Source organism: Syzygium oleosum, unplaced genomic scaffold, assembly GCF_021117445.2.
Source record: "Syzygium oleosum isolate NSW1041296 unplaced genomic scaffold, Sole_v2.1 Sole_v2.17, whole genome shotgun sequence".
NCBI lineage: Eukaryota > Viridiplantae > Streptophyta > Magnoliopsida > Myrtales > Myrtaceae > Syzygium > Syzygium oleosum.
In genome coordinates, this window is record NW_026607501.1 from 5,085,370 (window position 1) to 5,107,838 (window position 22,469).

A 22,469-nucleotide genomic window follows, 5' to 3' on the forward strand; every position below is an offset into this window, starting at 1 on the left:
TCTGAAGCTGAGATCTGTCTTGATCGGCAGCTTCAGAATTTGTTGTTTGCTGTGGTGGCAAATTTGAACTCCCATTTGAACCAAATGCTGCATTACATACAGACAGTGGCTCAAATGGTTGATACCTACCCTACGACAGATCCACTGTGTAGAGTGGACAACGCGTGTGTCGTCTCTTGGTAAAGATCATCTTTGATTCTCTAGGAAAAATGAAGATTTAGATGGATAGAATGTCACACAAGGCAATGTAACAAAAAGAGAGACCACGTCACGGTGGAGCATATTATTAGAACAGGCGGAGCATACTGTCAAAGCAAGCGACTAGATCGACGAAATCCCTTAACACACGGGCACAATTATCCGACTTCACGACTAACTACCAAGAAAGATTATGTACGGACCATGAGCTAGAAACTGCAGCCTTCATTTACTCAATCACAAGAACCAGGCATTGGGACACTGGCAAAGCTCCTTGTTTGTATTATTAGAGGCAACTTCAGAAACAAACTCCCGGATGTGAGACCATCATCGACGACGGAGATGATGAATTTGATAAGTCCAGTAATACGGACTCCTAACTCTATGCAAGTTAACCTCAATATGAGCTGCTGTTCCCATTTCCGCCAAAGAATGAAGTGAAAAGGAATAAACTCAAGATGCAAGGCGATATCTAGTACTCTTGTACCACAAGGTTGTCGCAGCCTTCAGCCATCGATGGCACTCTCGATTCAAGATCTCCATGGCTGAATCCCGGGATCTGCAGCATATATCAGGATAGTGTTAAGCAGAAAACTGTTGCAATTTATAACTGTATGCACCGGAAATAAGAATATGGTCGTCCCAGGTTGGCAAAAAGCTGCAGTCAATGGTTGCTTACACCGAAGTGACATTAGAGAGATTGACCAATTCACTTCACTACGTCTCTCAATTGTTCGACAACCAAGTCAGATTCAACTGCATTTCAGATAGATCTAGTCCGGGAAATCCGAATATTTTTCCCCATTGTTTTACCTAAACTTGGGATTTTTAACATTACCCAGTCAACAATCCGGTACGGGTTTCTCCCGACACCCAAACTGAACAGAGTACTTCTACAGGTTTCCTGACCCTGAAACTGAACCAAAACTACCAGTTCTAATCACAGCTAGGTAAGATCAAATTTCCTAGTCATGCTTGTAAATTTGACACCATGAGTTATAACAGCATTTACAGGTGACTCCATTTGAGCATTCGTTTGTTTTTTCTTTTTGTCACAGAGTATTCAATAGATCAAACAAATTCATCTGCTTCATATTAATTCCAAATTTTCATGCATTAATTCATTATTTTCTACATCATTCAGGCAGTGCCTCCATATAATTGGAGTAAGGAGATCATAGTAACAATGCCTCAACTCTAAAACTGAATGCAAAAAGCTAAAAGCTCCGCATAGTTATTTACCTTGACTCCATGAGGGCCTATTCTGTTGCGAGAAATAAATTAACCATCAGTCTAGCGTATTCATCATGTATATCCACCTGTATATTGTCCGCATTAAAATTTTTAATATCATAAAGACAAATCTAGACTAAAAAGCAATTTAACATTGGGGAGTCATGTAAACCTGAATGGCATGGCCAGTATGCCTGACAACCACCATTTGAAACTTCCCTTGCATCTCACCTTCTGTGTTATGACAACAACTAAAACCCCATCAACATATACCATAATGGGATTAAGCAGACCAAACAACCGGAATGCATTTGTCAGGTCTAAAGAGAGAGAAAATTCACCAAATTATCTATCCTTGAGGAAAAGGCCTACATGGTCCAATATAATAATGTAGTAGATTAAAGATTCCTGTCTCCAGAGTTCGTTGCATATTTTGACATTTTATCAGGCTGACAGCACAGTTATAGGTGTATAGGTGTATAAGGGCTATCAAAGTTAGTAAATAAAGCTGCAAATGACGAAAAGCAATATAAAGAAAAATCCTGCCCTGTTATTAAGCTCACATTGTCACTTGCAAAAATTATCCAATCAGTCTATCCTGATAGGAGAAAGGACTTAACACTCTAAGAAGCCTTGAAATGATGAGACTACATGCAAAGCTGCTCCTACATGAGTCTCGGGAGCTGCGTATTATTATTACCTATCATCAATAATACACTTGCTGAACAGTAAAAAATACGTCGCATTTGCATAATTTGTACATACTTCGTTGGTTAATTTCTTGATATGGGATCATAACTTGATATATTATACAATTGCAAGTAAAACATCAAGGATATTGTGAACTTAGAAACAACAAGCAAGTTTGTCCACTGAATACTGTTTTATAGAAGTAAAGATACGGATATATAAGCCATGATAGATATAAATATCACAAATACCTCCATTAGAAATGAATTAAAACTAAAGTATCAAGTTTATTAGTTCCCACTAAAGCAACAATTTTGGGACCGGGCACGTTAAAATTTTTTCTGAAAGGCCTCGTACATACAACAGAATTGACAGCCTCACCAACAGATTTTACAAGAATAAGCTTCGCTACAGTAGCAACTCCAGCTTACAAGAATACAGATATATAAGCCACGATAGATATAAATATCACAAATACCTCCAATAGAAATGAATTAAAACTAAAGCATCAAGTTTATTAGTTCCCACTAAAGCAACAGTTTTGGGACTGGGCATGTTAAAAAATTTTCTGAAAGGCCTCACACATAACACAGAATTGACAGCCTCACCAACAGATTTTACAAGAATAAGCTTCGCTACACGAGCAACTCCATCTTACAAGAATTGATAAGGTAAAGTAAAAAAAGATCAAGTCCATGAGACAAAATTTGACAAAGTAATAAAGTACAAAACAAAGGACAAGAGTTTAGGGCTAAACACATCTATAAAATTAGTGCCACAGAATAAAAACTAGAAAATCAAAATGTTTTTCACAATCCACCTGCATATATATCTTTAATATTGTGTTGCAAAATGACTTTTAACTCATTTTATCAGTTTCACTTAGTTTTGAAGAAAGCAGTCTATAAGCAACTTGACCAGAATGAAGAAGAGCAGAATGGGTCTTGTTCGACGTCTCCTCCGTATAGCAAGAACAAATTGATACTTGCCGATGACGCGTTTCCTAGAGATGCAACAATTGAGTGTCAAACCCCGGTTATAAATGACCATGCTGATGTGGTACCTAGAGATGTAACATCCACGTGTCAATTCCTAATCTGGTTAAATCAAGGCTCTAAAGAACTGATCCCGACTTCAGAATATGCCAGATACGCTGGGTCCTGCGTAAAGTTGATTTACATACCCGTAGATGGTTCACATAGATGTGAGCCACTCACGATCCTCAGTTTGAAGTATATTAATGGATGAGATGCTACAACTTTCCCATCCTAGCCACCCAACTCCATAAAGGACCTTATGTTTTCTGCATCATCCTTGGACTGGGGATACTTTTGTGGTTTGAAGAGCTTCCACAGTCCCACTGGATGCCGCTTCTTAGCTTCGTCTCCTTCATATCTTCTGAAAATCTTTTCGCACTCTGGATATGGCTTGACATACAAGTTGTAAAATTTTAGCCTGCTAGGCTTTATCAAATTTTTCAGGCCTACTGGATCGCCTAGTCCCCCGACGGATCTTAAGTACTCAATCACATTGTATCGAGGAAGGATCTGTTTTTTAAAATCCACGCCTAAATACTCAGGTACCTCAACTAGACACTCGACATCATAGTTCATATTGTTTACCAAGAAATCAATCTTCCTCTCAATCTCCCCTGTCTGATATACAATCAATCTCGGCTCTTTCCACAACACTTTAAAAGCATCTCTGCGAATCAAACCATGCCTGCACAAGCAGTCGAGCCTCAATTTCACTTGGAACCCAGCTCTGAATTCACCTCCACTCAAAATCTTTGCTTTAATCGGCTCTCGGCATTTCAAAGTCCGCAGCAGTTCCAAGCAACGCGAGAGTTCCCCAAGCTCCATGCCGAGAACTCTAGGCTCTCTAAGAATCTCTTCCCGAGCCACGCCTTTATCAAAACCCAAATGCCTAAACTCAACAATCAGCGGCTTCAATCGATCCTCCACGCTCAATCCCAAAATGCCAGGAAAAGCGCAAAACACACGGTCCATCGCAGCATTCGGTATGCCGATTCCCTCCAAGAAATCGACTTTCCTCGAAATTTCACTCTCCCACATTGCAATAACTTCAGGAAACTCCTCCAATATCCTGCAATAAGTGCAATCCTGAACTCCTAAACCCTTCAAAGCTTTGAAAATACTACCGAACCTTTCCGGACCGACGTTGAATTTCCTAGAAACCTGGAGGGTACTCATAATGCCAGCAGAGGAAACACCAAGAAAGCCAAACTCCCGAAAAACCACCTCCCATCTCCTCAGGAACTCATGTTCCAAAACCCCAGGACACCGACTCATCACAGAGACCACCATTTCGTTGGGTATCTTGAGCGAGGACAAAATGCTCAGCGATCTCTCGGTGTCGGGCAAGCTAGCATTCAGCAAGAACCGATTCTTTGCGAGGAATTCAGGCGACTGGGACGGAGAAAAACCGTACCTTTGGAAGAGATTCGCGAGGGAGACCTGCTTCCTGTACTGGGTCTGCGAAAGGAGTCGTGGGTTCGGGCTCGAGGAGCCGCCGGCGACGCTTCCGGAGAGATAACGCCGTCCCGTTTCGCAGAACGCCGGCAGTTTCGGCCGCGGCCTCATCTGGTCGAAGAGGACGAAGGCTCCGTTTTCTTCTCGCCTGAGCTCGCTGGCGCGATGATGGCCTGCTTCCGGGCTCGGCTGTACGTGGGTTACCGAGCTCACGGTCTCTCCCCGCGGCGCCGCTCTCGCCGCGAACCGCCGCCTCAATTTCGTCGTCGCCGCCGCCGCCGCCGCCGCCGCCGCTCAAGATGCGCAGAGAGCTCAACTGAGAAACTACAGTGTTTTTTTCTTTTTTTTTCCTCTCTTCTTTTAACCAAAAAATTTTGCCTTTTCTTACTATGCTAATCAAGCCCCTATATTTTTAACTTTTTTTAATTAAATCCTCTTATTTATACAAAATGTCCAATCAAATCCTTTTTACATAAAATCCGACCAAATTTGTTACGGTGTGACCTTGGACACCAACCACGAAGCATCAAGGATAAATCAAAGAAAGTTAATCCATTCGTTGGCAACAAACTCACGGGGGGTGTCCATGTAGGCGCTATCTAATTCACCTCGCGATCCGGGGGGGCACATCGATTGAATTTGATCAGATTTTGAGTGAAATATTTGATTATATAATATTTATAAGTATGAGTACTTGATTAAAAAAGTTGAAGGTCCTAAAACCTGATAAAAGAAAATAATGAAGGTACGGTGACGAAAAGTAGGTTTTTTTTTTTATAAATTCTTTTATTTGTAGAAACCCGACACATTCATCAGGAATTCAGTATCCTTCGTTAAGGGAAAAGTAACATAAATGATCCCTAAACAATGTGATCTGTAAACTTTTAATTTATTTAATGTGATTCTTGAACTTTATCTTAATGTGTAATGTGGTCCGAACTCTTTTAGTTTATTCAATGTGATCTTTGAATTTTTAGTACATGTTCAATGCAGTTCTTAAATTATATGAAAATTTTCAATGGATCACATTGAACATATAAAAAGTTTAGAGATCACGTTAAACGTTGGGCCAAAGTTTAAGAATCATTTGTGTCATTATCCCTTCGTTAAGAACGCCGTCTGGGCTTGAATTCTCGCACGTCAGGGGCCCACTTTGTGATCTTTCTTCTAACGATGTACTTAGAAATTAAGATAAAATTTCCGGAAGACGTTTCAATTTCAATTTGTTAGAACATCACACTATGGTCAAAATCTTTTATTCTTTTGACTTTTGCATTCTCGATTGATTTCATCAAGCCGGCATTGCACGATGCTCACATTCAAGAATCTAAAAGTTCATCAAACCTTAATTTCGGTCGTGCCCGAAATCTCGATCCTTAAAAAAACCGAAACTTTCATAGTAAAATGGCTCTGCATCCTCTGAATTTGAGTTCTTGATTCAAAAAGAGACGCACTTTTTGATTCCAAGGGGAACGATGCAGAGGCTCGTCTCTCTCAATCTCGCTTCGAGCCTCTCAAGAAAGCTCTCCGGCACCGCCGCCGCCGCCTCGACGTCTTCGTTCCTTGGCCATTCCCGCCTCTGCGGCTCCTCCACTGTCGCCAGGCCGAGCCGCGCCGAGGTCGGCGTCTCTTGGCCCCGTTCCTTCTTCTCCGGCGACGCACCATGGCGGGTCCAGGCGAGAAACGCCCCAGTGTCGGCTCATTCGAGTGCCCTTCTAAGGTCGCCGCTCGAGAGGCTCGTGAATTCCGGAGCTGGGTTTTACAGGGCGCCTTCGCCTTTCAACTCGCGTTCTGGATTCAGCGGCAGCTTCGACTCCTATAGACGCGGCTGGTCAGTGTTCCCGAGTGTTCTCTGTTTCGTCATTCTTGGTTTTGGGGGGATTCTTGATCTTTGTTAGGTTTTGTATCACTAGGGGGCGAGATAATGATGATTAACATAGAGATTTGGTAATGGGTTTTTACGCTGGTTGTTCAATTTTTCAGTTCAGATCATATCTAGCACAAGTTCGGATTTGTTTGATGGTAAATTGGTAATGGATCCTCTGCATTTTCTTTTAGCTTGGGGATTCAGGGGCTTCCATTACCGAACTGACCTTTTTCTTTTTCTTCCGAGAGTGGACCAATGAAGAGAGATGACTGTGTTTGTCACTGTCTTGCTACTGAAAATTGCTATGAGCTATACTCACTTTCAAACTAACAATACTCATTGGATTCTAATTCTTATGTAATGGGCAAATAAACGAAAAGGGTGAATATCCGTTCCCTTATCTCTGTTTAGTTCTGCTTCTTGACATTAGAATGTCATCTTTATGTTCCAGAATAAGCCAAAGCAGAAAAGAGAGTTATATCTGTCCAAGGAAATATTCAACTTGTGAAGTATGGAAAGGAAATTTGCAACCTTGAATTGGTTCGGAATATAAATTTACCATTTGCCATTCAAGTTCAGTCTCGTATTCAAATTGGATTATGATTTGCCTGTTGCACTATTAGGACTCAAACCAAATATAGTTGTCAGAGGGGGATCAGTTTCGACATTAGGCGTAAGGATAGGCCAAGTGGATTTCTCAACCCTCACTATGAAAATATCAACGAATCAATTGCTTTTAGCTGTCCTCTTTGTGATCTTGCGTACAGCAGATGGTAGCTTTGGGGCATGCTTAACAATCAGTGAGTGAATGGTATAGAGCAAGAAAAAGAAAACGAAGATCGTTGCAAACTTTTAGCTGTCCTCTTTGTGATCTTGCGTACAGCAAATGGTAGCTTTGGGGCATGCTTAACAATCAGTGAGTGAATGGTATAATGCAAGAAAAAGAAAAGGAAGAGTGTTGCAAACTCCTAAATTCTATTGTTTCTTAGCCTAGGTGACAGACAGAGAAAGGGAAGGCTAGTCGGATACAGTACTTTAGGTGATCGCTTCGTCTGCTGCCACTTATTGATGAGAAATTAAATGGCCACACGAGAAAAATGCTTTGTAAGTGTTTCAATTAGCCCTTGTAACAAACTTAACTGAAGGTGAGGGCTACTGCATAAGCTGCTTTCTAGGGCCGTACAAATGAGCGTTCATTGACTTTCCTGGGTTAGGATTTATGGTTTCGACCATCCAGTGGAAACATTTTGTTATGATTCAAGTTCACTTGATTGTAGGTTCATGTAGCTAAAGCATAATTTTCGAGGGTATTTTTGTTTTCCCATCTGCAGGAAATCATGGTTTAGAAGGCTAACAAATGACAATGTGGTTCTGGGGTTGATAATTGCAAATGTTGCTGTTTTTATGCTATGGCAAATTGCTGATCGTAGTTTTATGATGAAAAACTTCACTGTAAGATCTCTGTCCTAGAATTAAAGGTCTCCTATGAGACCAGAGCTGAAGGCGCTGATCTAATTATAAATTTTCATTTCTCAATCTAACTGAATCTGTCATTCTTCGGTGCAGATTTCCTTAGACAACTTTAAGAGCGGTCGTCTGCACACGATGATAACTTCTGCTTTCAGCCATATGACTATGGAGCATTTAATCTACAACATGATTGGACTTTACTTTTTCGGGTACAATGTATGGCTTAACACCTTTTCATCTTCTTATGTCCTTTCAGATAGGATCCCTTTTTCCCTCAAAAGTTTTATTTTTGCTGACTATTTAATACTTGTGTTAATTTGGATTTGGAGAACTGCTTATATTCATTCTGAAGCTTTAACAGTAGAAAGACTGTAACTTTTATGCAATTTTCAAGGAAGGATGGCAAGTTTTTTGGGGAGAGAGAGATTTCTTTCTCTTCTGTTTATGTTTTCAATGGGGACCTTTATATGAAATATGTTAGGTAGAATGTACCGTTTGTGGTCTTGTGCCTCAACATAAGTAGATACCTTACTTTGGTTGTTTGATTTTTCTATTTGATGGATAATATCCTGTGTTTTTACTTTTCTTTGATTGATTATGCACCTTTCAAATGGTTGCATGGTTAGATTGGGAGAAATTTCGGACCAGAATTCTTGTTAAGGTTGTATCTGGCTGGGGCTTTTGGTGGTTCAATGTTCTATTTGGTGCACCATGCTTTCATGCATTCACAGTCGAAGGTAAACTCAATTTATGGAAATTGTGCAGAATTATTTTGTGTACTTGTAGTCAATGCAAATTTTGATTTCCTCAAACTTTGCAGGGTCAAGGAATGTTCAGCATAGACCCTTCAAGAATGCCAGGATTGGTATGTGTAAATAGAGCACTACTATAGAGATGGACAGTAATTTATGTAAATCCAGTAGTGACGTCCTGTCCCGTCCACTTTTAGTTCATTCCAAGTCTTTATATGTGAGTTTGTCGATGATCTGAAGTGGTCTAGAAAAGTCGTGCTTTAGTCTGAGATAGGTGATTGCAGTTTCTAGTCCCAAAACATGAAATAGGGCTTCTTATCTTTCATACATTATGTAGAGGTGCGTCATCTATAATCCAAACAATGCTCGTAGACATGATCAGAAGTAAAGCATGCCTCTCAGTGCTGCAAGTGTGTGATGTTACTCTCTGAAACCTGGGCTTGATTGGGGGAATAGCCTTGGAACCTGCAACTTTTATGTGATTTAACTTGCATGTTGCATGCTTGAGTTTTATCTGACTTGTGATATCCTTTAAGGGAGCTAGTGGAGCGGTCAATGCTATCATGCTGCTTGATATATTTCTCTTTCCAAAAGCCACACTCTACTTCGACTTTATCATTCCCGTTCCTGCCATCTTACTGGTAAGACTTCCATGGTTTTATTGATAATGTTGTTTATTTGGGGAATTAGTTTCGATATCTCTCTAAATCAAATTTTAATTACTTGTTAGGGAATTTTTCTGGTCGGCAAAGATGTGTTGAGGATGATTGAGGTATCCATCAATTCTTCTTCTTATTCTTTTTTATTTTTCTGTATGACCACCTAATCTTTTCGTTGAATTACTTCACTCTTTCTATGATGATGAACATTTTGGTCAGTTAATCCCTCAATTGGATATAGAACAGCGATTGATATGTTGTAGTGTCGTCAGGATTGATGTATGGTCATAGGATAACTAGTGTAAAGCTTGATTGCATCATATATAATAAAAAAGTATCTCTTGCAACGATGATATCAAAGTTGCCAAGTTCGTGGTTTTGCTTAACAATTGTGAATATTGATTGGATGTGACACCACATCGTCAATGGCATGGTATCACCGATATACTTTCTCCTAATTTAGAACTCAGAATAGTTTGTAAACAGCTGCCCTTGGCAATGGTCGGGAATGAACAGTCTTGGTAGTATAGCAGCATGAGCAGACTAATTCTGAATTTAGAACACCTTCATCAAAGAAAATGAGAGGCCGTTTAAGTGCATGGGCGTTGGAAATGGAAGTGATACTCTGTCCTCTGCAATCTGAGGAAATTTTCTGAATTTGTTGTGTACAAACTGCCTGTAGACTTGTATAATTGTTTTGGACCATCTAGCCTGAAGTTGTAATCGTATGTTTTTGGTTGGTTCAGGGAGACAGTGAGATATCGGGATCGGCTCACTTGGGAGGAGCTGCAGTTGCAGCTATCACATGGGCCCGACTCAGGAAAGGGCGGTTTTAAATCTTCAGCTTCTCATGTTGATTTCGACAGGATAGTTGATTTTTTTTTTTGTTCTGCTGCTTCATTTTTATGAAGTGGGTGTCAAGTTGATTGCCTCCAAGGTGTTGAATTTATATAGCAGCTAGCAGAACGGCTCCGGAGATTTTTGTCAAATGCCGGAAAGAGATGACATAACAATGGATGACTACTGTGCAGGGAGCATTACTCTGGGCACGTGTCAGTTTGACGTACATAGTTAGACAGTCTTTGGACAATTTGACGTTCACAAGAGCTGTTAGTCATTTGCCGGTATTTGTTTGCTGTATGCATGGCCCGAAAATTTGCTGAGATCTTCTGTTGATTCTGCACTGGGAAGTATCAGCCTGATAGTCATTGTTAATCACTCTGTTACAGAGCACTTTGATGTGGGAAGTATTAGCCTGATAGTCATTGTTAATCACTCTGTTACAGAGCACTTTGATGTGAAAGTATCTTTCAAAAAGGCCAACAAAGCAGGTTGTATCAGGATATGCAAGAGTATTTATTTTGAATTATTTCGTAGTGAGCTCTCCAACAACTGCCATATTTCTTGGAAGTTTTACGTCCCGAAGCATAGCAAGTCATTTAGATGGGTCTGTTTACTAGAAACATCTAACCATTCTCAGAAAAGCTATATTTGCCTTCAGGTGCACATGAATCCGACAGATCTTATTCTTTGGATCATATGGGTTTTATGTGGGGTATAATTATTCAACGATCGAGATTTGCTGGGCTCATAAATATCCAAAGCATCTAAACGCATATTATTCAAGGAAGAGAGAGCTTTTCCTTTGTCACTGATGATTACGGTCTCTTGGGCTTCTAAAATCAAATTATCCATCCATTTCTCAAAATCCCATTGGGTTTAAAACATAGAAGTGAAATTTTGTAATTGGTCTTACCAAAGTCCTTGTGCTTTACAATAGTGCTTTCTGTTTACACAGAACCATATTAATGTCTTTACCAAATCATATTATGTCGAAAAAGTTAAATGCCGATGAATCATGTATATGCAATAATCTTTGATAATGTTTTGCTTAAATGGAATGGCTGATGACAGTAAATATTATACCATGTTTTCCGAAGTTTCTTCCAAGCACCTTTCTAATTGGTGGATTACAACCATGGGCATCACCAATAGTTATATTTGACTAATTTTGCATGTGGGGGATGTTCACAACTTATATAATTCACCAATCAGAAGAGTGATCCGAAGAAATGTTCCGCCGTTGAGCCCTCCAATCACTTTGTTAGTACTTCTGGTAAGCATATATTCTTCCTTTTCCTAGAGCTCTAGACCTCAAAGCCCCTATTTGTCAAACAGAACAAGGGTTATTACGACAACAAGAGACTAGGACGATTACGAGTGAAGGAAAATACAGCGCATAAACTAGAAATGTGAGTACTTAGGCTTTATTTATTTCGTGGAGAATGAATGATTTGAAATATATTTTTCTAAAAATAATCGCTTATATCACTTAAAATAATTAGTCAATGAAAAATATTTTCATTATCACCAATAATTTATGTCCAAATATTTTCTTGGACAATGAAATATTTTTCTTTTATTCATTTTTTGTAAGAGATTTAAGAGATCATTTTTAGTAAATTTTTTTTCGAATTATTCATTTTTGTGAAATAAATGGAGCTTTAGTGTCAATTGAGATTTGCACGTGATATTTAAGTGGGTTTTGTCTATGTATGGTTTTACGAGATGATGCCTCACGAAGAACCTTGAACCATGAGAAGAGAGAACGTGTAATATCTTGCATTGTAATGTCTTATAGATTATTCGACCAAAAAAAAATGTCTTATACATTAGAGTACAATTTTTAGCTGGGTATTATATTTTTTATTTAGAGGGTCGTTTATTTTCAAAACCTTTATTCCTTTAATCAAATGTTACAATTATTATAACTATTTTACACGAAATATTGACCCCTTAAGAAATGAAAATATAGCTTGTCATACATTTTTATTCAAAGGTTTTTCCATATTCAAATTTTTTAAGAGAATAAAAAGAAAAAAAAATCATAAATGTAGACAAACGGACCAACATTCTTTTAAAAAATTTCGATACAAAATTTTTGTGATAAGTTTACCTCGTTTAACCTCACGATAGGATCCACTAAGCTCAACGATGGCGGTGGACTAGATGGTGGCAAGGTCATGATGGGATATCAATGGAATACGACGGTCGATAGCCATGCTCTCTCTCCTCCTATCATGTCACTATATTTTTTTCCTCTCATCTTCTGTTAAATTGAATTTTATAGTTTAAAGTGATTTCTTTACTTTCAGTTGCCACGTCGGGTGTCAATGGTAAAAGGAATTGATTGGACGAATTACCAATTTCACATATCATGACGGGCAAAGTATTTAATTAACAAAAGTAAAAAGTTCCGGCACGTAGTTCGACGATCTACATAGGTCAAGTTGAAAGTATGAAAAATTAGAATTGTTCCAAAATTTTTGACATCTGAGTCCAGAATTACCACTAGCACTGACCTTGACTGATTTAGATTAATTTTCCAGCTTGATAGATTTTCCTCCAAATTGGATGATATTTTACCCCCGAAATGCGACATATTTGTGATATATTGGTTTGTCCCAATAGCTCCTTCAACTTAATGTTTAATACCCGGTGAATTTAGAACAACGGAATTTCATGACTACGGTGGCATAGACGAAAAGAAAAGAAAAGAAAATGATAATAATACCCGAATACTGGAAAATACAAAAAAAAAAAAATCTCGAAATGCGTTTGTCAAAAATTCTTTGTTCAGCCAGCATGTAGTATTTAACCTTGGACAGGTCTTATGAATTTGGTCAAATGCCACGTAAAAGCGGCTTCGATTTCTCTCGAAGTTGTATTGGTCGGGTTCGAAATTTCCATCTCTCGGTGTGTGGATTAATGCAACATCAAGTTTCCAACCGTTGACGAGCATGGTCAATGCTATGACCCCCAAAATAATAACAATAATAATAATAAAGAAATTAGAACTATATGCATAGAGACTCCCAGCACCATAATGCAACGAAGATCAACATCGAGTGTCGCTACCACACCCCTAATTTTTTACACCTCTAAAGTCATCACTACAATTCAAATCCAAGTGAGGAGGGTGATAGTGACACAAATCCAAGTGAGAGGTGTAAAAAATGAGGGGTGTGGTAGCGACACTTGATGATCATTTTTTACACCTCTAAGGTCATCACTATAATCTAAATCCAAGTGAGGGGTGTGGTAGCGACACTTAATGACCTTTTTTAATGAATTCCAAGTGAGGGGTGTGGTAGCGACACTTGATGACCTTTTTTTACACCTCCTTAATCCAAAATCCAAGTGAGGGGTGTGGTAGCCACACTTGAAGACTTTTTTTTACGAATTCCAAGTGAGGGGTGTGGTAGCGACACTTGATGACCTTTTTTTACACCTCTAAGGTCATTACTATAATCCAAATCCAAGTGAGGGGCGTGGTAGCGACACTAAATGACCTTTTTTAATGAATTCCAAGTGAGATGTGTGGTAGCGACACTTGATGACCTTTTTTTACACCTCCTTAATCCAAAATCCAAGTGAGGGGTGTGGTAGCTACACTTGAAGACTTTTTTTTACGAATTCCAAGTGAGGGGTGTGGTAGCGACACTTGATGACCTTTTTTTACACCTCTAAGGTCATTACTATAATCCAAATCCAAGTGAGGGGCGTGGTAGCGACACTAAATGACCTTTTTTAATGAATTCCAAGTGAGATGTGTGGTAGCGACACTTGATGACCTTCTTTTACACCTCCTTAATCCAAAATCCAAGTGAGGGGTGTGGTAGTTACACTTGAAGACTTTTTTTTACGAATTCCAAGTGAGGGGTGTAGTAGCGACACTTGATGACCTTTTTTTACACCTCTAAGGTCATTACTATAATCCAAATCCAAGTGAGGGGCGTGGTAGCGACACTTAATGACCTTTTTTAATGAATTCCAAGTGAGATGTGTGGTAGCGACACTTGATGACCTTTTTTTACACCTCCTTAATCCAAAATCCAAGTGAGGGGTGTGGTAGCTACACTTGAAGACCTTTTTTTAACGAATTCCAAGTGAGGGGTGTGGTAGCGACACTTGATGACCTTTTTTTACACCTCTAAGGTTATCACTATAAACCAAATCCAAGTGAGGGGCGTGGTAGAGACACTTAATGACCTTTTTTTCATGAATTCCAAGTGAGATGTGTGGTAGCGACACTTGATGACCGTTTTTTACACCTCCTTAATCCAAAATCCAAGTGAGGGGTGTGGTAGCTACACTTGAAGACCTTTTTTAACGAATTCCAAGTGAGGGGTGTGGTAGCGACACTTGATGACTTTTTTTTACACCTTTAATGTTATCACTATACTCCAAATCCAAGTGAGGGGTGTGGTAGAGACACTTGATGATCTTTTTTTACACCTCCTTAATCCAAAATCCAAGTGAGGGGTGTAGTAGCTACTCTTGAAGACTTTTTTTTACGAATTCCAAGTGAGGGGTATGGTAGCGACACTTGATGACCTTTTTTTACACCTCTAAGGTCATCACTATAATCCAAATCCAAGTGAGGGGTGTGGTAGCTACACTTGAAGACCTTTTTTACGAATTCCAAGTGAGGGGTATGGTAACGACACTTAATGGCCCTTTTTTACACCTCCAAGGTCATCACTATAATCCAAATCCAAGTGACGGGTGTGGTAGCGATACTCGATATTGATGTTCATTGCATTATGGCCTATAAATACAGGCACTTGCCTCGTTCTTTATAGCATCTCAAAACATCAAACTCAAAGCCAGATTCATCAAACAACAATCTTTCCAAATCGCTCCATATACTATTCTCATTTCATACCACAAACCTCTTCACTCTCCTCCTCTCTCTCTTTCTCCAAGAAATTCCAGAACCATGCGAACTCGTTCATCACCCTCTCTCCCTCCAAGAAAACCAACAAATCTGCAAACTCGCTTGGGCATGCGTGCCCGCGCGCCCATGCCCTCTCCGAGCGAAAAACATTTGCATACTTCGCTGTTAACGGTTCAGCGCCGGCGAACGGAAATCACCAAGATCGACGACCCGGCCAAGCGGCGCGTGACGTTCTCGAAGAGGCGTGAGGGGCTCTTCAAGAAGGCCTCCGCCCTTTGCGAACTCACCGGCGCTCGCACCGCAGTCATTGTCTTCTCCAGCACGGGCAGGCTCCACTCTTTCGGCGACCCCTCCGTCGAAGATATAATCTTCGACTATCTCCGTTGCAATGGCGACGTGATGCCGCTAATGAGTCTAAGAGAGTGGGTGGACTGGCTCGAGAAAGAGTATGAGTCTTGCGTGACGAAGGAGGACTTCGTGTCCTTGATCATGAAGTACGAGGCCATTCTCGATTGTGTGCGCAAGAAGTTGAAGGATTTGAAGAACAACCCATCGGTTAAGGCCGGTGCTAGTGGAGATTCTGGAGCTGGAGCTGGTCATGATTATGAAGATTTGTATGACGAGGAGATCCATTCGCTTTTAGAGAGTTTCGAAGTTTCTTGTCCTTCGCTTTTGGCTCATTTCGAGAACTGCGCCCGCAACAGGGATCGCGATAGTTTCTTGACTTCGCCGGTCAACTTGGCCGCCGCCGGTGGAAGTTTGGGAGTGGAGTCCATCCCCATGCGCTCCGATCTTGAGGGTTGTGGGTTCGATCCCGACGACTTTCTTAATCTCTCCGAAGAATTCGTCCGCAATGGTTTATTGACTTTGCCGGAGAACTCATCCATCGACGGTGGAAGCTCAGGAAAGGAGCCCACGCGCTCCGATCTTGAGGGCTATGGATATAATCCCGACCTCTTTGTTACACTTGATGATTTGGATGTTCGCTCGTGATATAAATACGAGTATATATGTCGTTCCTCGTCGCGTAGAATAGCATAGAATAAGAAACTTTTTAGTCCTCCTAAGTCCTAGCATTGATGTCACTGCTATTTTTCCCTTATGTTAGGTCGAACTTTTATAATTTAATATGATTTCTCCATTTCTAAATTTAACAGTGCCACATCGGGTGTTAATAACAAAAGGAATCGATTGGATGAATCACCGATTTCATAAATATTAACACAAATAAAAAAGTTTGAAAATTCCTAATTCGGTGATCTAAGGGAATCCCAAAGAGCCCATAAGAGGGCTTTGTCGAGGGAGACTTCTTCTTCTTCTTTGGGCCTTCGTTGACCAGTCTGCCACCGAGTTGGCTTTTCTGCTGCAATGAACACCAGTGATGGTATAGCCACACGGACGTCCCACGGGACCTGACATACTTACCAGTTCTGACAGTCTGACTTGGCCGCCGACGGTGGATGTTCGGGAGTGGAGTGGAGTCCATCCCCACGCGCTCCGATCTTGACGGCTATGGCTATATTTCCCGACGACTTTCTTAGTCTCTTCGAGTACTGCGTGAGCGACGATGACTGCGACGGTTTCTTGAATTCGTCCGAGAACTCGCCCGTCGACTGTGGCAGCTCGGGAGTGGAGTTCATGCGCTCCGATCTCGAGGGTGATGGGTATGATCCCGATGACTTTCTTACACTTGAAGATTTGGATGTCTCTCTGTGATGTAAATATGGATATGTGTTTTTTTCTTGTTAAACTGTATTTTAAAGGAGAGATTAGATAATGGGTTTCAACGCTGCTTGTTCACTTTTCCAGCTCAGATCATATCCAATAGATGTTTGGATTTGTTTAATGGTAAGTTGGTAATGTAGTCTCTGCATTTTTTTTTGGGTGATTTCTGGGGGCTTTCAGTACCGAACCGATGAAGAGAGATGACTCTGTTTGTCACTGAAAATTGCTCTGAGCTAAACATCCGTTTTCTTATCTGAGTTAGTTCTGCTTTTTGAGGTTGGAATGCCATATTCATGTTCGAGAATAAGCCAGTGCAGAGAAGAGAGTTGTATCTGTCCAAGGAAATGTTCAATTTGCAAAGTATGAAAAGGAAATTTGCAGCCTTGAATAGGTTCGGAATATGAATTTACCATTTGCCATTCAATTCTTACAGTTCTATGAACTGTCACTTTTACATGACACCCTAGTCCAAATACTCAAATTCTTGTGCTAGCATGAATGAACACACAAGCTGATTCAGCTTCTTCCAAAAATTGAAAGATAAAGTCTCATCCTCTTTGATCCCTCTCAAATTGCAGACACTGACTTCACAAATTGTTCTTCTTCCACAACAACTAGTAGATGCAGAAATGGGGGAAGAAGAAGCTGAAGAAGTTCAAATACAATCACTCCTAGAGCAGAGTTTCCAAGAATCAGCCAACCCAAACCCCACCAGGAAACAAGCCATCAAGTTAATTTCTTCGTACGCCTCCCTCTCTCACTCAATCAAAGTCGTCACAGTGAGAGATGGCAACTCATTCGGAACAAGTTCGTGGAGATATCTTCTGCATTGGCCATCTCTGATCAGAGCACTAAGCTTCCAGGCATGGCTCAAGAAATGATGTTCACAGTCAGGGAGTGTCATGGCCTTGCTGAGAAATGCATGGTGCATTCCTATGGTGGGAAGCTATTTATGCAGAGCAATTTGGACATGATCTTGACAAAGCTCCATTGCCATGTCAAGAATCTTTCTGTGATGTGCAAAATTAGTTTTTTTCCTCATGGATCTGCCATTGTTGTCTCAAAGCCCAGGTTATGGGATTGGAAGGAGGACATGAGGTTTTATGTTAAGAATCCATTGACAAGGACGAAGATTGAGCAAGACCCAGAAATGAAGAGGCAAGCTCTGGCTAGTTTGCACGAAGTGGCTGTTGGGTTTATTACTTTAGAGTATTAGCAAGTTGGGGATATTTGTGTAAATGTATTAGGCTTAATCCTAAGCCTATAAATACTCTTTGTTATCTCTGAAATAAACTAGTTACTCTTTTATCATTAACATGGTATCAGAGCCTAAATTAAAAAACCTAAACCCAACCCTTCTCACAGTAAACCCTAGCCACCACCACTGTAGATCTCGCCGGCGACCCATTGTATCTCCCTCCGGCGACCTCCATCCGGCGTCGCCCAAGGCCGGCGACCCTCCGTTCGGCGTCACCCAAGGCCGGCGACCCTCCGTCCAGCGTCGCCCAGGGCCGGCGACCTCAGATCCGGTGAGATCTAGTCCAGCGACCTCAGATCCGGCGAGATCTAGGTCCGGCGACCTCAGTCCGGCGTCGCCCAGGGCCGGCGACGCGTCCTCCATCCAAGGTCGCCTAGCTCCGGCGCACCTCCGGCGACCTCCATCCGTGGCCGCCGACCTCTGGCAACCTCAATCCAGGGTCGCCCAGCTCTGGCGAATCCAAGAATAACGCTACTGGAACTCATCTAGGTCAGAAATCAGTGTTGTCTGACCATGGTATCACTCGCCTCAGATCTCTCATGTGTTTTGATGTATTGAAACCCAGAAATCGATGTTATCAGGGGAGTTTCTGAGGCCGAGGATTGTGTGGAAGTGATTTGTGGAGTTGAATTTGCTGTTTTTCATTGTGGTTTGTGAAGATGGAGCATTGAATTTGGTGGTACTGGTTCTTTTGGCTGAATGTGATGTTTTGAAGCGCCAGTTCTCTGAATTTTGTGTTCTGTAGTTGGAGTGACATGTGGGGTTACTGAGATTTGCGGATACTTGCAGAAGTTATATAATAAGTGGGGTGTGTTATTTATTACATATGCGGGTCAAGTTTCCAGTGATTAGTGATTTGTGAGGATGTCTACTGGTTCATCTAATTCACCGTCTATTACTTCGGGGTTGGGCTCCTCTAGTGCTTCTTTGAGTTCAGTATCTTTTGGTTCATATTATAGTATGACTAATCTGCACAGTACCTTGGTCAAGTTGGACGGTACCAATTACCCTTATTGATCGATGGCTCTTTCGACTTTTATTTATTCTAATCGCCAGTCTAGATGGCTTGAAGAAGAACCATCTACAGATTCAGCTAGTCTAGATGAATGGAAGTACGTAGATGCTACTTTGCGTACACTTTTATGGGGAAGTATGACTGAATCTATTCGTCATCTTTTCATGGATTGCACTACAGCTCGTGAGGTATGGACAAAGTGTGCTTTACTGTATTCTGGACAGAATAACATGAGTCGAGTTTGTGACATGTGGGAGGCTCTATTTGAAGCCAAAATTGGTGATGCTAGTTTGGCAGAACATTATGCTCGTTTTGCATCTTTGTATCAGCGCCTCAAGTCTTATTTTCCACCTGCTACCACAGTTACTCAGATGCAGCAACGAGAAGCGGACATGATAACCGTGCTCTTTCTTCGTAGTCTTGGTCCAGATCATAGTGCTCTTCGTCAACAGATTACCTCTCAGAGCACTCTTCCTTCCATTGAAGAAGTTTATTCTCGAGCTGCTCGTCACACTTCCAGTCCCAAAACTTCAGTAATTTCAGATAGTAGTGCTATGGTGGCTCGTGGAGGTCAAGGGACTCGTGGTCGTATTAACGGCCGTGGACAATGGAATTCTGATAGTTCTTACCGTGGTCGTGGTCGTGGTTTTCAAGGCCGAGGTGCCGTTCGTGGTGGTGGTAGTAATACTTCTAGAGGAGCATGTGGTGGTGGTCGAGCGAACCGTTTTTGTACTCATTGCCAGCTTTCTGGGCATACTGTTGATTATTGCTATGACCTCCATCCTGAACTGCGGGGTCTACATGCTTCTATTGATACTGAACCTTGGGCTCCTTCCCTTGGATCTTCTTCTGGACAGGGTACAGATGGTTGACTCGTGCGGAATATGATGAGTTGGTCGAGCACGACAGAGTGAGAGTGGTGTTGTCTCCGGTCCTACTCGCTACTTTAGCACGGCGTGATGATCCTACATGTCTATTGTCCAAGACAACTCCTCCTCGTTCTTGGGTTATTGATTCGGGTGCCACTCATCATATGATGGTGATCCTCGTCTTCTCACATCCACCTCATCTGTTCCTTCTATGTCAGTCACCTTAGCAGATGGTTCTCAATCCAAAGTTACTGGTACAGGTTGTGTATCATTGAGTTCCTCGGTCTCCTTACCATTTGTTTACCATATTCCACACTTTCCTTACAATCTATTATCAGTCAGTTCTATTATTCGTGATCTTGATTGCGATATTATCTTTTCTTCGTCTTCGTGTGTTCTTCAGGATTGGAAGACTGGATGCCGAATAGGTGGTGGGCGTGAAGCTGGTGGGTTGTACATCCTGGAACCTGAGATTATTGCTACTGCTACAACAGTTCATAATAAAGCTGTGGATGATCCTTATCGATTACATTGTCGTCTTGGTCATCCATCAGCAGACGTACTCCGACGGTTTCCTTTCGTGTCTAGTTCAGGTCTTCAGTTTAATTGTGAAACGTGTCAGTTAGGTAAACACCATCGTGAGTCTTTCTCTCCTCGTGTTTTGAGTCGTCCGTCTCATCCATTCGAGTTAATTCACTCCGATGTGTGGGGTCCTAGTCGAGAGTCTTCATTTGGTTTTCGGTATTTTGTCACTTTCATTGATGATTCTACTCGTACAACTTGGTTATATTTAATAAAAGATCGTACTGAAGTTTTTCATTCTTTCTGCCAGTTTTATCATGAAGTACGTACGCAGTATGATTGTTCTATTAAGTGTTTGCGTACTGACAATGCTCGTGAGTACTTTTCTTCATCTACCTTTATTCCGTTTCTCAAATCTCATGGTATTTTACATCAGAGTTCTTGCGCTCACACTCCGCAACAAAATGGAGTTGCTGAACGTAAGAACCGTCATTTGTTGGATGTTGCTCGTTGTCTTCTTCTTCACACTCATATACCTAAATCATTCTAAAGCTATGCTCTACTTACAGCGTGTCATCTTATTAATTGTCTTCCGTCCTCCGTGCTGAAAGGAGCTATTCCTTATGCTCTTCTTCATCCTGATCGTCCTTTATGGTATGTTCGCCCTCGTATCTTTGGATGTGTCTGTTTTGTTCATTCTTTGTCTCCTGGATTAGACAAATTATCACCTCGTGCTGAAAAATGTATATTCGTTGGTTACTCCCGTACTCAAAAGGGATATGTTTGTTATAATCCTACTCGTCGTCGGGAGTATGTTTCTGCTGATGTGACTTTCTTTGAGGATAAAGCATTCTTTGGCGATGATCGTCCTCAAGCACCATTAACCCTGGACCTTCTGCCACCCTCTGCACCTACATCTCAGCCGGAGCCGCCGTTTGTTACTTCTGATGCTACTCCACCGGATCCAGGCTCACCAGCACTGAACCCTCTTCAGGTCTATACACGTGGTCCTCGTTCTGTTTGGGGTAATACATCTTCACCAGCAAGTATTCCACCACCACCACCAACTTCGGTCCAGGCTTCTGATCCTCTTCCACCGTCTCCTGATAGTTCTCCTATTGCTCACCGTACTCGATCTCGGTATCCTCTTTCTAATTTTGTGTCTTATCATAACTTAAGCCCTCAGATGTCTGCCTTTGTGTCATCTCTTGCTTCTGTGTCTGTGCCTAGTAGTGTCCAGGAGGCTTTGGCCCATCCAGGGTGGGCTCGCGCTATGGAGGAGGAGATGGCTGCTTTACATCATAATAAGACTTGGGAGCTCATTCCCTTGCCGGCTCATAAACAATTGGTAGGTTGTCTCTAGGTCTTTGTTGTCAAACACCATCCATATGGTACAGTTGAGCGCTTAAAGGCGCGTCTTGTGGCCAAGGGCTATACTCAAACTTATGGTATTGACTATGATGAAACTTTTTCTCCGGTAGCCAAAATTGCTTCTGTTCGTATCATTATTTCCTTGGCTGCTCGGTCTCAGTGGACTCATCATCAGCTTGATGTAAAAAATGCTTTCCTTCATGGTGATCTTCACGAGGAAGTATATATGGAGCAACCACCTGGGTTTGTTGCTCAGGGGGAGAAGGTGTGCCGATTGCGAAAAGCTCTTTATGGGCTTAAGCAATCTCCTCGTGCTTGGTTTGGCCGGTTCAGTGATGCGGTTATCACTTTTGGCATGCATCGGTGTAGTGTGGATCACTCAGTATTTAGTATGTCATCTTCAAAAGGATGTGTTATTCTTGTTGTTTATGTTGATGATATCATTGTCACAGGCAGCGATGTTGAAGGCATACGATGACTTAAGCAGTTTCTTCAAAAGGAGTTTAACACTAAAGACCTAGGTCGTCTGCGATATTTTCTTGGCATTGAAGTTGCCTATGCCAATGGTAGCATTGCTCTCTCCCAGCGAAAGTATGCTCTTGACATTC

At 41.4% G+C, this 22,469-nt stretch overlaps 2 protein-coding genes across 5 annotated transcripts in view; one reads left to right on the forward strand and one right to left on the reverse strand.

Moving 5' to 3' along the window:
* Positions 1-405: 405 nt before the first annotated feature.
* LOC115676641 (transcription termination factor MTERF15, mitochondrial) lies at positions 406-4,884 on the reverse strand. 2 transcript variants are annotated; one of them, XM_056319218.1, is made up of 3 exons: positions 3,305-4,884; positions 1,604-3,184; positions 406-1,517 (listed from the first exon to the last, which is right to left on the reverse strand). In XM_056319218.1, the coding sequence occupies exon 1, from the start codon at positions 4,722-4,724 to the stop codon at positions 3,390-3,392; it is 1,335 nt and encodes a 444-aa protein (XP_056175193.1). In that variant the 5' UTR covers positions 4,725-4,884; the 3' UTR covers positions 406-1,517; positions 1,604-3,184; positions 3,305-3,389. The 2 variants fall into 2 exon arrangements, with proteins under 2 accessions (XP_056175193.1, XP_056175192.1); XM_056319217.1 differs by having other exon boundaries at positions 406-3,184.
* A 994-nt stretch (positions 4,885-5,878) lies between these two features.
* LOC115676642 (RHOMBOID-like protein 12, mitochondrial) overlaps positions 5,879-22,469 on the forward strand; it is a 90,833-nt gene continuing 74,242 nt past the window's right edge. The window contains exons 1-8 of one of the 3 annotated variants that reach the window (XM_030599581.2): positions 5,891-6,444; positions 7,812-7,932; positions 8,047-8,166; positions 8,577-8,687; positions 8,771-8,815; positions 9,239-9,343; positions 9,433-9,474; positions 10,108-10,737. In XM_030599581.2, the coding sequence (XP_030455441.1) occupies positions 6,089-6,444; positions 7,812-7,932; positions 8,047-8,166; positions 8,577-8,687; positions 8,771-8,815; positions 9,239-9,343; positions 9,433-9,474; positions 10,108-10,197 (990 nt within the window). In that variant the 5' untranslated portion in view covers positions 5,891-6,088 and the 3' untranslated portion in view covers positions 10,198-10,737. Of the gene's footprint in view, positions 6,445-7,811; positions 7,933-8,046; positions 8,167-8,576; positions 8,688-8,770; positions 8,816-9,238; positions 9,344-9,432; positions 9,475-10,107; positions 10,738-22,469 lie in introns of those variants that run through there. The other 2 variants (XM_056319430.1, XM_056319431.1) reach the window with 2 other exon arrangements.

Excerpts from the sequence above, each read along its gene's own strand:
- LOC115676641 (XM_056319218.1), bottom strand. The coding sequence starts at position 4,724 with ATGAGGCCGCGGCCGAAACTGCCGGCGTTCTGCGAAACGGGACGGCGT.